Source organism: Tenrec ecaudatus, chromosome 9 (assembly GCF_050624435.1).
Source record: "Tenrec ecaudatus isolate mTenEca1 chromosome 9, mTenEca1.hap1, whole genome shotgun sequence".
Taxonomy (NCBI): Eukaryota; Metazoa; Chordata; class Mammalia; order Afrosoricida; family Tenrecidae; genus Tenrec; species Tenrec ecaudatus.
In genome coordinates this window covers 140,145,429-140,163,016 of record NC_134538.1, presented here as the reverse complement: position 1 = coordinate 140,163,016, position 17,588 = coordinate 140,145,429, and the positions used below count along the sequence as shown (strand labels likewise).

At 46.7% G+C, this 17,588-nt stretch overlaps 1 protein-coding gene across 2 annotated transcripts in view; it reads left to right on the top strand.

The window, feature by feature from the left end:
* Positions 1–10,615, top strand: part of TSPAN12 (tetraspanin 12) — a 62,762-nt gene extending 52,147 nt beyond the window's left edge. For both annotated transcript variants that reach the window (XM_075558603.1, XM_075558604.1), the window contains exon 8: positions 9,006–10,615. In XM_075558603.1, the coding sequence (XP_075414718.1) occupies positions 9,006–9,311 (306 nt within the window). In that variant the 3' untranslated portion in view covers positions 9,312–10,615. The remainder of the gene's footprint in view (positions 1–9,005) is intronic.
* The last annotated feature ends 6,973 nt before the right edge of the window (positions 10,616–17,588 follow it).

Below are 17,588 nucleotides of genomic sequence, written 5' to 3'. Positions count from 1 at the left end.
ATGCTATCGGGTCAGTTCTAAGAACCAGAGAAGGACGCCCTGCTAGGCCCTGTGCCACTCTCACATCCATTGCTTCATCGGGCCCACTGCTGCAGACACTAGGTCCACCCATCTCATTCGGGGTCTCCCCCTTGTTAGATGGACCTTCTACTTTCCCAAGCATAATTTCTTTCTCCGAGGATTGGTCTCCCCTGACAACATGCTCAAAGTGTGGGAGATGAAATCGTTGCTCACCTCTTCCCGCCTTCGAAGGAGTCTTCTGTGTACAAGGCAGCTGAATTCATCCTTCTGAAAGTCCGTGGCGTATGCAGTCTTCTTTGCCAGCCCCACAGTTCAAAGGCATCCGTTCTTCCCCGTCCGTCCTTAATTCGGTGTCCAGCTAGCACGTGCATAGGAGGTGAATGAAATGCCATGGCCCGGGTCGGGCTCACCTCGCCCTTAAAGTATTTACCTGTTGTTTTCCACACTTCAAAGGGCTTTTTCCGGAGCAGCTTTTCCCAGGGCAACGCATCACTTAATTCCTTGATTGCCACATCTGTGGCCATCCAGGTACTTCAAGTCTACTTCACTTTCCGCACACGAGGTTATGTCATCTGCGTATTGTAGGCTGTTAACGAGTCCTCCACCAATCTTGATGCCTTGTTCTTCGCGGAGTGCAAATTCTTGAATTGCTTTCTCAGCATGCTGGTGAGTTGGGTGTCTGGACATGCTCTTCATGAGCACGGTTAAGTGTTTTGGAATCCCCACTCTTCCCGAGGTTATCCGTGGTTGATTATGGCCCACACAGGCAGTTGAAAGCCTTGGCACAGTCAGTGGAATAGGTAAACATCTTTCTGCTCATCTCTGCTTTTAGTCAAGATCCATCTGACCTTAGCAATGATATTCCTCATTCAAAGTCCTTTCTGGAATTCAGCTTGAATTTCTGGTAGTTCCCTGTCTTCATTTTAGTTGAAATGTTTTAACAAAACTTCCTTGTAAAAATATAATTTTCTTTTACTGGTGTGGCTTAAGTATGTTCAGCTGGTCATGTTTCTCATTCACTAACATCATTTTATAATGGGATATTTTGCTTTCATCAGTCTTATATTTTTGGTTCCATAAATGGTCAAATAGAAAGGAACCACAGTATTGTGCCTATGAAAACTGATGGTCCAAAGCATCTTTAAAATATTTTGTGTATTCATCCAGAGTATTTTTATCTTCAGTAATAAGCGGGAATTGTCAGTCATGAGCTACTCTTTTGACACACAATTTTGGTAAGATATGGATTCATTATATCAAAGAAATCTGCTTCTGCATTTTATAATTAATAACAGATGCTGGTATTGGTAATGATATAATGCATAATTATATGCATAGTTGATTTGCAAAAGTGGATCATTTAGTTGCTTCATGGGACATGTACAATTAAAGTCATAATTAAAAAATAAGACTTAATTCCACTCTGCCCTGGAGAACATATGTTTCCTAATTGCACTGTGTCCAGAGATCATCCACTAGGAAGAGGAGAGTTCTTGAAGGAGAGACATGTGAGGAATCGCAGTAGGTATTTGGGATATTTATTCTGAAGTAGTGGAAACTAAGAGGGAATATTTTAGATGTCTGTAGGCATTTTAAAGTTCATAAATTCAACACAGGAACCAGAGTTATTCTTTGTTGCTCCGAGGGCCAGAAGTTACAGGAAGGAAATTTTGAATCAATAGAAGGAAGACCTTGCTCATCAAAATCTGTCCAATTGTGAGACAGGTTGTGCTGTAAAATAGTGCGTGTCTCATCACTAAAAATATTAAAGTCAAGGTCAGATAACCATGTCATTGCTGGTGTAGAATGGGTTTTTAAATTAAAAACGAATCTGGACTAGATGAACTTCAAGGTCCCCTTTATCTTTTATAGTCTGTAATCTCTGAGATAAGAACTGGCTTTCGTATGCTGCAATCAAGGAGATAAATCATTCTCTACCATCTGGTGGCCCACATGGTCCTTGGCCCAGTAATTTTTTACGACACATTTGAAGCCTGTGAAAAACGGCAGCAGAAATATCGCAACAATTGCACATTTTAGAAAAATTCCCATCAGAGATGTTGTTAGAATTCGCACAGAGCTTCTCAGAATATCTGTAATAAGTTACATACTTGTGTAAAAGTACAGGTTTTGAACTTAGAGGAAAAACCATCTCTGACCCCCAGCCTGGCCCCCTCCTAGTAACTCGTTCAAATTGTTGCTGCTGAGTGGCTACTGACTTCCTGGGCTGTTCTAGAGGCCGGAGACGCCACGAAAACCACTGAACACGGAACCGCTCTTCTCACATCCCTTACTCTCGTTAAGGATGCAGACTTTCAGCAAGAAAGCAGGAAACAACAGTAAACCTTTTGATTTTTAATTGTAGGTACTGGTAAGTACTTTGCAGATGTTGAGCAAACGGGGAGATGTGATGGAGATTGGCTTTGTTGGAGAGGAAGACACTGAGGATTGGGAAGAATAAATAGCTTCTCGTATGGTTAGGACCCCTGGTGCTTAGGTTACATAGTGGGCTGCGATCTGCAAGGTGAGCAGTTTGAAACCAACAACTGCTCCATGGGAGAAAGCTGGGGCTTTCTACTCCCTTGCAGAGTTATACTCTTTGTAACTCACTGGGTCAGTTGGCCCAAGACTCTCTGAAGTGTTGAAGAGAAAGGATGCCACTTTGAGGACCAGGATGCGTCTGACCCAAGCTATGGTGTTTTCAGTCACCTCATGTGCATCTGAAAGTTGGACACTGAATAAGAAAGATGTGTTTGAATCAGGGTGCTGGCAAAGAATATTGACAGTACCGTGGCCTGCTGGAAGTACCAAATCTTAGAAGAAATACAGTCAGAATACCCCTTGGAAGCATGAATTGGCAAGACTCCTCGCGTAATTTGGACCCATTCTCAGGAGAGACCAGTCCCTGGAGAAGGACCACAGTGAAAGATGAGGTGGATGCAACCCAGAGCTCACACTTGACCACAGTTGTGAGGATGACACAGCACCGGGCAGTGTTTCTGTCAGTTGCAACCGATTCCATCCCACCTTAACAACAAAACTCTCAGAAGTCAATGACCAGGACTCTCTTCCTAGCCTGTCTTCGTCTTGAAGCTCTGCCAAATCCCGCCTGACTTGAGTGACACGACTGATTTTTGAAATACTGGCCGCAGAGCTTGCACCAGCATAACACCTTGCAAGTCACTGTAGTCCAACAGCCTGACAGAGGTGGCAGTCAACTAGCTTTCTTTCGGACTCAGCTACTTCTGCCGAGGTAGAAGATAGAACACTGTCATGGGGGTCCATCCTGGGGGTTTCTAGAGTCTCTGAGAAATCTTAACCGATGGGTAAGTGCTGATCTGAGTGATAGGAGCTTCAACAGGGCATTCCTAGCAAAGAAGCAATGGTGCAGACTTAGCATTGGAAGTGTGAGAGCCCACAGGATGTGAGGAGGGGTGTTGATGGGACAGGGAAGGGCAGAGCTGGTCCCATAAAGATCCTTGCCTGCCCTGCTTAAGTGGATGGATTTATCCTGACACCATGAGTCATTGACAGCTAGAAAGGCAAACATACTCAGGGATGTGAAGCATTACTCTGAAAGGAAGGTTTATTAAGGTAGAGTAGACTCGGGATTCTGATTTATTAATAGTGGAACATCCTCAGATGATCACATGCTGAGCCTCCTGCCCGGCAAGTAAACAGTAGGTAGCTCTTGGCCACAGTGGATATTTGGACGGCATCGCCCCAAGAAGTTCTGTTCACGGGGTTCTCGTCTGTCAAGTAAAAGGCATCCTCTCCCGTCTCATGTCTTGCTTCATTATCTCCGCGACAACTACTGGCAGATCAGGTAACCCGACTTGGGTTGATACCTGCTTCCTCATTCAAAGCTCTGCCGGACCTCTTTGGGCTTGGTTTCAGGTGGATGGGTGGGGGTCCCTTTTATCTTCAAGCTTGGCTTGATCTAGTCAAGGCCGTGTACCTTCCTTGCCTGCGGCGCTCCAGGTATATTGCTCTCTGCCTTGGTGTTGGGCAACCACGAGTTCCTCCTTGCCTGTTCACTGTTCAAACACCTTTTCCTCTGGTGCTTTGTGAATAGAGAGTCTACCTTTAGAATCTACCTTTAGAATCTGTTGCTCTCAAAGCCCTGGCAATATGTTGGCCCGAGAGAATCACTCACCAAGTAACACTAGGAGATTCGAGTTTAAAAAAAGCCTTCTGTTGCTCCCGCAGAGTTGAGGTGGGGACTTGAAGGGGAGCCACTCTTGAAGCCAGGAAGGAGCACTGCAGGCAGTCCATGGGACCAATTGCATCAACTGGTACCCAAGCAGGAGCCAGGAGGATGGACAGAGGGCAGGGATGTGAGAGCCCAGGGACCAGAGGGACAGGGAGCAGGACGAGGTGATGAACTGACTGTGGCCTTGAGTGACAGGGAACCTACAAGGATGCCGGATAGGTGTTGCACTTGGACCCTAGAGAGATGAAGAAGCCATTTCTTGAGCGTCGATTTGGCTTTGATTAGTTTCTCTTTGGATATGCGGATGTTAAAGGGCCTGGCAGTCACTCTTTGTGCAGAAGTCTCGTAGGCCACACGGAACTGATGAGAGACTCCTAGATACCAAGGTTTTGCGTGTGTTCATTAGGGAAGGGTGAGAGCTGAGGCTGCCTACTCTTGGAAAGATGTACAGACTCAGAAACCCACACTGACAGTTCTACTCTATCCCATGAGTTGGAATTGGTTCGACGGCAAGGAGTGAGTTCTTTTTGGAAAAGGTTGAATAAGGTGACCAGTCAGCCCAACTGCCAGGCAGCTCTTGCCCACAAGATCACACAGGGGCCCCGTATGGGGACACAATGCCATCTTCACAGATGTCTGTTTTCCACGTTGTCCCTAGTTGCCCCAGGCCCCAGCCAGTGGGGAGAAAGAGAGGGAAAGGGAAAGAGGCATCCAAGGCCTCAGGACCCCACCCAAACGGACATCACCTCTGCTTGCCTGCCGCGGGCGAGACCTTTGTGGTTCGGCTTAGGTGCAGAAGAACTGGAAGACGTGGTCTCCGCCTCGAAGGCAGTGTTCTCATCTACCACGGTTTCACTGCGGAGGACCTGGCGAGCGATATCAGGGCTGTGAGCACCGTACACAGGTGTCTTCATCAGAAGGCACCAGGGAAGGCGTGGCTAAGACCACACATAGAGGTGAGGTAGTACTTGCAGCCAACGACAGGGCACGGGGGCTGGAGCCTGTTAGAGAAGGTGACACTGTGTTGTAGGAGGAGAAGCAATGGACAGGGCCGAGTGTCCTGAAAGTCAGGGGAGGGACGTTTGTAGAAATGAGTTTTCCTTTTAGTGACGTTCCTATGTCGGAAGTAAAGATGGCTTCCATGCCCAGGTCTCTGCGTTGAAACCACCATCTGTCCCTTGCTAGCACTGAGGTCTTGGGCATGTTTTCAACCTCTCTGGGCTTCAGTTTTTATCATATGTGACAAAGGGATAATAGCCCTTGTCAGGGGGTTGTTTGGCGACCCAAAAAAATGGCCATTTAGGAAGCCCTTAAAAGTGTGCCTGCTTGCAGTCTGTACTACCAGGGAGAACCGATCTAAAGCAAATAGATGGAAAGCAAATGCTGGTTTGCCATATATATATATATATATATATATGATGCTTACTAGCAAGTATTTTACATATGCACTATCTCATTCAAAGGAGCCCTGTTGGTTTTGTTGGAGAGACCTCATTCATAACAGGCCCTTGGTGGTGCAGTGGGCTAAGCATTAGGCTGCTAGCCCAAAGGTCAGCAGTTTGAACCCTGGAGCCTCTCCATAGAGAAGGCATTCAGTTGATTGCAACTCATAGAGACCCTAATTGGGGGTTCTGAGAATGTACATCTGTATGAGCCCAGGTCAAGGTTGACTTCTTTCAAACATGAAAGCATGTCCCCGAAGAAGGGACAGTATGGTTGTCTCCATCATACAGGTGTGACAAGAAAGACTTCAGGAGGTTAAGTGCCTTGCCCATAATCACTAAGCTCGGGAGGGACACGACCCAAGCCCGTGCTCTAGACTCATCCTTGTTGAGCGACGGCTGAGAAGAGAGCCGAGTATCCGTCGAGGTTTAGCCCTCGTAAACGTCAATATTTTTATTAGTTAAAAGAATAACAGCGACCTTCCCCGGGGGTGCTCAGTCACACCACCCAGAGGCTCCGCAGGAGCACGACCTGGCGATGCGCCCCTGGGAGCATGCACGCCTAGTCAGCCCCAGGGGCGGCTCTTCTCTGCCATGTGGAGTCTCTGTGAGTTGGATAGACTCGGCGACCCCCAGCACCAGCTCTTCACCGCAGTTTCTAGGATAAATCGAGGTGCTGCCAACGAAGCCATCAGGACACCTGGCCCACATTAAACGCAAATCTCTGGTGAACAATGCCTGCTAATGACAATAAGGGCAATGACAACAGTAATTTGCTCAGGCATTTATTAAAGTAAATAAGTAAAGTAGCAATCCGTGGTTTAATTTCAAATCAGCTAATTTGTCTCTTTTGTTGCCGGTGATGAGAGAGGAGGGTGCAGCTTTACAGTTTAAGTCCTTGTTCTTACTGAAGGCAGGTTTGTCCAGTCTGGGCTTCAAGGAGTGGGTCGGTGTCTCCCTCTGCTTGCTTTTCTACGCCCTTCACCTTGCTAGAGGGAGCCCTGGGGGTTGGTCCGAGACCAGAGCCAGAGAAGAAAGACAAGGCTTTCTACTCCCACAAAAAGTTACAGTCTCAGGAGCCCACAGGACAGTTCTCCCCTGACTCACAGGGTCGCTAGAGTTGGAGTCAACTCGCTGGAGGTGAGTTTGGTTTCTGGCCATGCAGGAAACAACCCAGTGAAAAGCAGGTGTTTAGAGGAGGACCTGCGGCCAGTTTACTCCCTCGGACAGGGACAGCGTGCTCCCTGAGCTCCCTGAGCTGGGCTGGCACCCAATGAAAAGTGATCAGCAAGTCCAGTCTTTTAATTGTGATCACTTGGTGGCACTGGGGGTTAGGCATTGTGCTACTGATTGCAAGGCCAGAGGTTCAAACTCACCTTGGGGACTGTCTAATCCCCGTCAAGATTTATACTCTTGGAAACCTCCTTAGGGTCCAGTGAGTTGGAATTGACCCTCGAGGGCATCACGTGAATACACAATGCTCCACTGAGAATCTTGTGAAGACTGAGTAAAACAACCGCCCTGTAGCACAACGGTGCCTTTTTCTCCTGCATTTCCTGTGCGTGGGTTTAGTTAAGGCTGCTCTTAAGAGAGGAGACCATCCTCAGTGAATTTTACTGCTACTGTGTGATTATTATGACTGTATTTTTCGGAAGCACTTATTTCCCTGAAGAGCTTTCTGTCACCAGTGGAGAACTTCGGGGTCAACCTAGCTAAAGCTCATGACCCCATGATCTGCTGCCATCAGACCTTTCCTCTCTTCTGGAAAGAGCAGGGCTGAAGATGGTGCATTTGTCCCTGGTGATGAACACAGCGGTTTCTATTGGAGAGCCAGGGTCTTTGTAGAAATCCCTTACAGAAATCACAGCAGTGTCCACACTGGAGCTAGGGGCAGCTCGAGGCATTCCTCTGTCACCTTCGCAAGCACGAGAAAAGGTTGCTTCCTTCTGGGGCACGGCCGGTGAAGATGGAGTGCTGAGGAACTGTGCAGTGCTGCCAATGGGAGTGGCTCCTTTTGGCGATAGATTAGAGAATGATTTCAAAGTGTATAATTTCCACCAGTGAAACGAGGCATCCTGACAAGCCTTCAAATAGTCCCCCGGAAATGTCAGGCTGCGTGCCTTTGCTCTGATCGGGAGGTCGCGTTACTATTTACAGCGAAGAGTTGACCAAGCATTTCCTACCACCGCAAGGACAGTAGGTAGGGGAGCCAAGCTGTCTTCTTTGGGCCTTTGAATGATCTGAGATGATTAGCACAGGTGACGGTGACCGAGTTTCCGTGGAAACTTCCTCAAGGAAAACCGCCTCGGAGTAGTCAGTAGACTTTGAGACAAGCACAGGCGTCTGATGCAGCTCTTTTCTGAGTGAAAGATGCTTGGCGAACTGGGATGCGGTTCTGACCTTCGAATGCTTCCGGTTCCTCGTAGAATCAGTGCCACAGAAATGCTTGTTTCTGCGGCCCCCAATCTGTGGATACAGGCCAGTAGAGCATTCGGAAATCCACCTACACTTTGACTCTTGGTCTTGTTTGGGCATTAGCATCTTGACTTTCAGGAAAAGTGCTCAGGGTTTCCTTGGAAAGTGTAAACCATCATGCACGATTCGTTCCAGAGATTCACTGCCACGCATCAAGTCCGGCTAGTGACCTGATGGGACAGTGTGGAACTACCCCTGTGGGGTTCTGAGACGTCAACTCTGTCAAGACCAAACCAAACTTGCTACCACCGAGTCCATGCCGACTCCTTGCAGTCCCCTGCGCGTGTGTGTGTCGTCCCCGGTGAAGGGTGTATCAAGCCCAGTCTTGCTCCAGCTGAGCATGTGAACTGCGCCACCTCAGGAAGAGATTCCTAATCTGGGGGCTGTTTTACAGTGGTGGTTCTCAGCTCCAGGTTGCAGGGAGCACTCTGGAGGACTGTCGTACATCAAGTTGTGTCCCGACTCACAGTGGCACCGTAAGACGGAGTAGATTACCGCAGTGAACTTCCTAGGGTCACAGACTTCATCAGAGCCAATAACCAGGTCTTTTCTTCCACGGAGTGGCTGGTGGGGTTTGAACTGCTGGGCTTTTGGTTGGAAGCCGAGTGTTTAACCACTGTGCCACCAGGAGGAATACGCTCATAGTGATCATCCAGAGGGGCTCTGGCAAAGTTGCACACTGCCATCATCCCTCCAGCTGCCTGTAGGTGTGGCTTTTGAGCATCACTGCCTTAAACGTCATCCGTCGAGTCACTTGATTCCATTAACTGATAGAGAGTGTTTATCCTCACCAACTAGTTTCGACTCTTTGTCATGCATCCAAACTAAGCCCGGCGGTGTTATTTCTTTTGCAGGGTTGCGGGAAGAAAATGTACTCCTTTCTGCGAGGAACCAAACAACTGCAGGTGCTGAGGTTTCTGGGAATTTCCATTGGCGTCACCCAGATCCTGGCCATGATCCTCACCGTCACCCTGCTCTGGGCCCTGTACTATGATAGAAGGGAGCCTGGGGCAGATCAGATGGTGTCCTTGAAGAATGACACCGCCCAGCACTTGTCCTGTCACTCGGTGGAGCTCTTCAAACCCAGCCCGTCCAGGATATTCGAACACGCTTCCGTGGGGAACAGCTTTAACGCACACTTTGAGATGGAGGAGTTATAGAGAATGTCAAGGGAGGAACCCATACGATTGTTTCCTTGGACTCGTGAATTTTCAAGCCTGCACTTAGGTGCTTCAGAAATGTGTAGAAATGAAAGTGTTGACATGAACGAGTGATCGGCCATAGAGGTGTCTACCCTTGCAGTGAAGGAGGGAAACATTTCATCTGATAAGCCACCAGCCTGGCGCACAAGGACCCCGGAGGACCTTTCACCATGCGGAGGAAAGACCCAGTGCTCCGTGGGTAGCCTTCGCCTGACTTCCGTTACTGAATGCAGTTACAGTTGGAGGTGGCGTCACTTGGTCACTCGGCCAGCGTTTGTGGCGATGCGAAAACGGGCCCCGCTGCCTGGTGGGATCGGAACTACAGCAAAGTTTGATTTACTTCCAATAGCTCATTAGTCTGTAAAGTACCAATTAACTGCTGACACGGGAAGTTAGACGTTACTAATGACTCCTATTATTTGGTGATGGAGTCTTTGGCCGGTGAATTCTGTGTATGTAAGAGTTGGCAACTACCTAAATGTGATTTTTTTTTCCTTGTTACTACTTATCCTTACCACTTAAAAGAGATACTAACACTGTCTTAAGCAGATCAGGGATCTATGTGTATGAGTCTGTGTGAAGCCATGTCATTCAATACATTTCATTATGAATAAATATTAAGAATAACAATTGGGGAAAGCATACCTTTGTCCTGTATAACACATTTTTTAGCCTTTCCCGTTGAAAGAGCTGTAAAAATCTGTCTTGGATATATACTGCGTAGGTAACTGGTTGTTTAAATACTTAACCACTGATTTTGAAAAATCAAGGCATGGCAAGTAGGGGACAGCAGCGTGCTAGTTTATCAGCTTGTTAAATGACCGTTCACAGGGAGCGTGGTCTCTAGGAAGTAGGAAAGAAGCCGTTGACACGTCGCTTCATTCGAAGACTGCAGTGATGCTGTTTGCTTCGCTTTAAAACGGAGACCTTTTCGGACAGGGCGTGTTTCTTACAGGAAGCACCCATTGCCTTTCCACCTGAGGAGAGGTTCCCAGCCTGAATTTAATTCTGCAGAGCGCAGTATTCCTCTTCCTCGCAAGATGCTGGGAGAATCCTTCAAGTCCGCGACCCTTTAGCTAGTGGTTGTTTTTGCTTTATTTCACTGATTTAGCTACCACCTGAGTGACACAGAGGATTAAATTTTTTACAAGAGTAAAATAATATTTATTTGAAATGGGAAGAGTGCATTTTACTGTATTTTGCATACTATGTTTATTTGTCAGATGATTGAAAGAAAATACAAGTGTCAATAAATATTTTCTAGAGAGTAATAATTTGTCTGTGGCCATTTGTCGTACACTACAAGCACGGCCACCGTTTGAGCAAATTCTCATGGGGAAAAAACTGGCAAGAATAAATCATAGATTAAAATATTACAATGATTTCCAGACTCTCAAATGACTCCAACATCACTGAGAAAATACTCCACAGATGCCTAGGTTCTTACCACATTTGTTTTTGTCTGAAAGTTGAGTACTATAGCTTAACAACATGCCTTTCTCTGTTAATTTATCTTCTCAGTGAATTCCTATTTTAGTTCCTGTAGCTATTATTAACGATTACAATGAAATCAGTCTAAAGCATGCAATATTTGAAATTAAGTGACAGACTTCAATCGTCCATAGATTACATTATCTTGAAAAGGGAATTTACACGTTCAATCAGAGTTTTTAAATTTCTTTTTTTTGACACTTCCCAAGCACTAAACTTTCTCACAATTTTACCTACAATATTCACCTATGGAGATAGTCAATGGCTGGCATTTGGATTGTTTGGATAATGGCCAAGGGCTATGGCTTCCCTCTCCTTCCCTTTGCTGCGCTGCCTCTCCCTATGCCCAGGTTAATCCGTGCCTCCTCTCCAACCCCTCGGTTTCCCTTTTGCGGCATCTTGCAAGACAGAAAATGAACAAGCATCTACTGTGGTGAGCTCCAGGAAAAAACACCCTCGAATTATAAAAGAGTTGATTTCTGCGTTTTCAGGCTTCCGAAAGTTTGATCTATTACCTGATTTACTACCCTCTAAAATAGTCCTCATAAATTTAGACAATCAACCTATACACGATAGACTTGGCTTAATGGGAACAAATGATATTTATAGCAGTGGTCCACAAAGGCCTCTTATGGTCTCAGTGCACCTGGAATAATAAAGCTGTAAGGGACTCTAAACAGTGTACTTACTGCAGGATCGCAGAGGGAGCTCACTGTTTGCGTCCATGGCAAATAAAGCCTCTAACTGTGGCTTGGCTTTCTTGGGCAAAAATCACCATTTTATAAAAACACAGAGTCCGGAAGATTCTTTTCAGACTGGTTAACAGTCAACGTCCTCTGGAGACTTCGCCCTGCAATGCAATATCTCTGTGCTCAAGCCCTGGGAAGTCTGGGTGACAGACGGGGAATACCAACAAGCCAGGTAAGCACGGGTCTTTGTGTGCTTTCTCACTAATCTTTCAGTGAATAGTTCACATCCCGCGGGGAGAAAGGTGAACTTGCCCTGGATAGATTAGTAAATAAGCACAAGTATACCTGTGCTGCTTTCACTGGCGGCTGCTTGGGTATTTCCACACTGGTGAAAGACAGGTAAAAATGAATCCAAGTGGGGCCTAGTTAGAATTAAGAGCCCGATGAATGGAATCAAGACTGCGGTGCTGAGGAGCTGACCTTCCAACTGGGTCAGAAAGGAGGAGAGGAGAACGATCCCCGGAGCCACCGCTGTAAAAAGTACACAATATCTTTGGGAGTTTGGCCTGTCGCTCAGTGTGGTTTGACAGACCTCAGAACACTTGGAGAGACACCTTAGCAAAGGAAATGGGTGCACCTGCATTTGGGGGCTTTCTGTAGCTTCAATGGGGAGTCCCAGGTTTTCAGCATGAGAAAATTTGTGTTTCAGAAAATGAATGGGATTAGCTCTGAGAAGCTGGAAGCAGGGAGAGTAGGACACCCATTCCAGGACTCCCAGAAATACCACATCATTTCCAGCGTAGCCCCGGCAAATGGAGCCCTGTGGAGCTGCAGTACACAGGGGAGCCTGCCCAGAGGCCAGCTCTAAGGCCATTGCTATGCGTCCTGGAGAGGACAATGGCCATCAAGAAAACAAGCGAAGGGAAAACATCACAGCAGGGTGGAGCCACAAAAATTGGCAGCAGATTGATCTTGGGGAGCGTGGGACAAGAAATGAAAGAACTGAGATCTAGATTTGATATCTGGTAAACTGGCAATGGCATTAACCTAGATAGAAGACTCTGGAGAGGGAGCCGTCATGTGGGAGGGTCATTAATTTGGTTTGGGACGCAGTGAGTTGGCGTTGCCCGCAGGACTTGCAGATGGAGATGTCTGCAGGCGGCTGTAAATTCCAGTCTGGAGCTCTGGAGAGTTCACTGTCGTGCCTGAGAATTTTTATGCATTGCTTTCAGATCTTAGGAAGCCTGACAAAAATGGGCTGAGAACCAAATGTTATATGCGGAGAATCTTAAGCAGGATGCTACAGGAGTCTCCTTTTGTCTGAGCTTCCACCCCTGCTGATGAGCCAAGAGAGGCAAAGAAAGGAGAAACAAATACACAATGGAATCTTCTCCGTGGGAAAAGGAGTCACACCCTTTAAAAAAAAAATACCGCCAACTGAGGTTCTGCTTCCTTCACACCCTTTTCGTCCTCTCATCCAGGGCTTCCCAAGTGGATTCTTCTTCCTGAGTTCATTTTACCCTTACATCCCAGCACACCCTAGAAACATGCATGGGCAGATCTTTGCTAGCATCTTGAAAGCTTTGATTCATTTATTTTCCGTTCTACTCTGTTACTGCTGGTGTCCCTGGGTGGCATAAAGGATTAACGTACACCATAGCAAACTGAAAAGCTGATGGTTCAATTTTCCCTGGGAGCAAATCAAAAGACAAACCTAATGGTCAGCCACTGACAACTTTAGGGAACCAAGTGCTACTCAGGCAAGGGTCCTAGTTGGCTTGAGGTTCTGTGTTAGGGTTCTCTAGAGAAACAAAACCAGGACACTTATGCTTTTTTAAATATATATATATGGATAGATATTTACAGCACAAAGGAATATAACAGCTAATTAGTCCACACCGAAGTACAGAGGGCTCACTTGAACTCACTTCCATGAAACAGTTAATATACTGAAAGTCCTTCAACTCACCAGGTCTGCTGCTGGCTCCAAGGTCAAGGAAGCAGACAGCTGAGTCTTCCACAGAGCAATGCAGGCAGTGCAGCCACAGGCAGCAAACAGCAGGTCGGGTCACCAACAATCAGCCAGATGACAGAATCTGACAATCCCAAGCTCAAGAGATGTATACACCAGCAGTGTGGCGAAACAGGTCTTGGAGCTCTAGTAACACGATCCATAGGTTGGGTGTCCCACAGGTAGTGTAGCTCATAAGTTGAGGCAAAGAACTCGCTAAGGCAGCCACACTGGTCTGATCACCAGAGAGCAAGAGAGAGAGGGGCGGGGTTTGCAGAGCCATTTATCTCTTTGCTCTCCAATCAAACTGTGACCTTATGAATCCCACATGTTCCTATTGGCCAGGTTGGCACAATAAACCTACCTATCACAGTCCATTCCTTGCCAACTTGACACCTGTACACAATTCTTTAGCTATATACAATTTTCAGACATTAATGAAATCACACTTATACCTAACATCAAACATTTATCATACATATAAATGAAAACACTGAATTGTATCTGGTGCATCATACATGCACAAAGGAAATATTCAATAAGCACATATAAAGAAAATAAAACTGACAATCACAAACCTTGCTTTTGTAATTTAATGTGTGATCATAACTGATAGGTAGAACTACCTTCTATCCATTCTGTACTACCTTTGCCCTTGGCCAGAATTTCAGTTGGCCATGGTTGCTTGCCTGGTAGATGACCCAGAGCTTCATTCATGAATGGTCTGGGTCATTAGATGTCCTGTCAGGATTGGGTTGCTGTATCTTACCATTTACTGTAATCAGTATTCAGAGACAGTCTGTGGGATCTCCTGGATTCCAGACATTCTTCTTTACCTCCATTATGTAGCACCAGTCCAATTTCTCCTTGGTAATCAGGATCAATGACACTACTCAGTACAGTGGCACCCTTCCTGAACTTTTGATCCAAAGGCATGAGGAGTCCAAAGTGGCCAGGGGGCATTCTCAGCTGCCAGTTCAGTGGAATCCATGCTGTGTTTCCAGGTGGGAGAGTTCCTTCCTTTGGGACCGAGACCTCCAGGCCTGAAGAACGCAGGGTTGCTGGGACAGGGAGGAAAAATGCTGCAAGGGGATCACTAGGAGTAATAGTGAGTGGTGCCACTCCAGCTTCCACCCCTTGGTTCCTGGACCCATGAATCCTGGCTTTTGGAGACAGCACCATATATTGGCCACGGGTTTAGAGCATATACAGCTTCCTGGAGAACATTGCCCCAGCACCACAAGTTGTTGCCACTTAGCTGGCACTGTAATTGTGTCGTTAGGAGCCCATTCCATCGTGCTATCAAGCCGGCAGCTTCAGGATGATGAGGAACATGATACGACCAGTGGATTCCATGGAAACGGGCCCATTGCCACACTGCATTTGCTGTGAAGTGAGTTCCTTGATCTGAAGCAATGCTATGCGGGATGCCATGCTGGTGGATGAGGCATTCTGTAAGTCCAAGAATGGTAGTTTTAGCAGAAGCATTGCATGCAGGGAAGGCAAATCCATATCCAGAGTAGGTGTCTATTCCAGTAAGAACACAACGCTGTCCCCTCCATGATGGAAGTGGTCCTATGTAATCAAACTGCCACCAAGTTGCTGCTTGATCTCCCCGAGGAATGGTCTCATATCTTGGACTTAATGTTGGCTTCTGCTGCTGGCAAATGGGGCACTCAGCAGTGGCAATGGCCAAGTCAGCCTTGGTGAGTGGAAGTCCATGTTGCTGTGCCCATGCATAACCTCCATCCCTGCCGCCATGTCCACTTTATTCATGTGCCCATTGGGCGATAACGGGAGTGGCAGAGGAAAGAGGAGGACCAGTCTCCACAGCACGTGTCATCTTATCCACTTGATTATTAAAGTCCTCCTCTTCAGAGGTAATCCTTTGGTGAGCGTTCACGTGAGATACAATTAACTTTACTTTTTTGGCCCATTAAGAGAGGTCTATCCACATACCTCGTCCCCACACCTCCTTGTCACCAATTTTCAATGATGGTCCTTCTAATTCCCTGACCATCCAGCCAAGACATTAGCCACAGTCCATGAATCAGTATATAGTCTCACATCTGGCCATTTTGTCTTGCAGGTAAAGTGAATGGCCAGGTGCACTGCTTGAAGGATTTCCCTTCACCACCATCCTTTAGGGAGATACTGGAAAGGGGCTGTAGTGCTGCTGCTGTCCACTTACGAGTGGCACCTGCATATTGTGCAGAGCCATCCGTAAACCTACCGTGAATTTTCTGTTCTTTAATTAAATTATGATAAGGAGCTCTCCAGGAGGCCACAGGTACAGACTGGGAGAAGGAAGATACTGTGACAGGTGTGGAGACTGTGGGCATTTGGGTCACTTCTTCATGCAGTTTATTTGGACCTTCAGGTCCTGCTTTGGCCCAGTCTCATATATACCACTTCCATTAACAGTGGAGTGTTGATGCGCACATCCAACTTTATGACTCTGTGGGTCAGACAATACCCAGTGCATGATGGGTAGTTCAGGCCTCATGGTGACTTGGTGGACCCTGGTGAAGTGTTCAGTCTCCACCAAGGCCCAGTAACAGGCCAACAGCTGTTTTTCAAAGGGGGAGTAGTTGTCTGCAGAGAATGGCAGGACTTTACTCCAAAATCCCAGTGGTCTATGCTGTGATTCACCAATAGGGGTCTGCCAAAGACTCCACACTGCATCTTTATCTACAACTGACATCTCTAGCACCAACGGGTCACCTGGATAATATGGTCCCAGTGGTAAAGCAGCTTGCAAGGCATCTTGAACCTGTTGAAGAGCCTTTTCTTGTTCTGGGTCCCACTCAGAATTGGAGGCCTTTCGTGTCACTTGATAATACTGTATACACTTGTGTATAAGCTGAGTTTTTCAGCACAAAAAATGTGCTGAAAAACTGGGGTTCAGCTTATACACGGGTCAGTGGTACCCCAGCGATGTGTAACATCTTTCTGGGCTCCCCCCACCAGGTAACGGGATGAGAACCCGTTACCTTGCGGTGATTGCCATTTCTCCTGCTGACACTGCAGGGCTTTGAATGTTTGTTTACTCACATCTAACCAATCAGAGCCGACCTATGACATGGACGGCTCCAATTCGCAGAAGCACCTGTAGTGATTCACTTACGCCAGCAGCTGAACTGGTAAGGATGTGGCTGTGGCTGTGCTCTGTCTCTCCCCTCTGGTCTGTGTGTTAATTCACATCCTGTATCCCCCGCTGGCATGGACATCCCCCCTCCTCCCAGCTAACACGTCGCGGGGGCGGGGGCATTACCATGAAAGTTCTTTTTCAAAGTCTTGTTTAAAAGTATTTAAATACATTACCCCACTGATGTCTCAATTTTTAGTAATTTTATTTTCATTTGTTTTGATTATTGAAACTCACCAATAGCTTCTGCATATTCCACCCTAGGCTTATATTCGAGTCAATCAGTTTTTCTGGTTTCCCAGGTAATAATTAGGTACCTTGGCTTATACTCAGGTTGGCTTATATTCGAGTATATATGGTAGGTCAAAATGGAACACCCAAGTGAGGGATATGTTGTCTCCAATATCCAAAGAGGCCCACTAGGTGTTGTGCCTCCTGTTTAGTTATTGGGGGTGGGAGGATTCAGATGCAATAGCTTATTCTTTACGTTAGTAGGAATGTCTTGACATGCCCTACACCACTGGACCCCTAGAAATTTTACTGAGGTGGAGGGTGCCTGAATCTTCGTTGGGTTAATTTCCCAACCTCTTGTATGCAGATGTTGTACCACTGAATCTAGTCTTTGATATTTCCTCCTTAGTGGGTCCAATCAGCATGATGTCATCAATATAATGAACTAGTGTGACATTTTGCAGAAGAAACAGGCAATCAAGGTCCCTTTGGACTAAATTATGGCACAGGGCAGAAGAGTTGATGTACTCCTGGGGGAGAGTTGTGAAAATGTATTATTGCCCCTGCCAGATGAAGGAAAACTGCTTCTGGTGGTCCTTTGGCCAGATCAATAGCTGCACACCGAGTACCAGGAAAAGTATTAATTATCCCAAGCAATGCAGTCA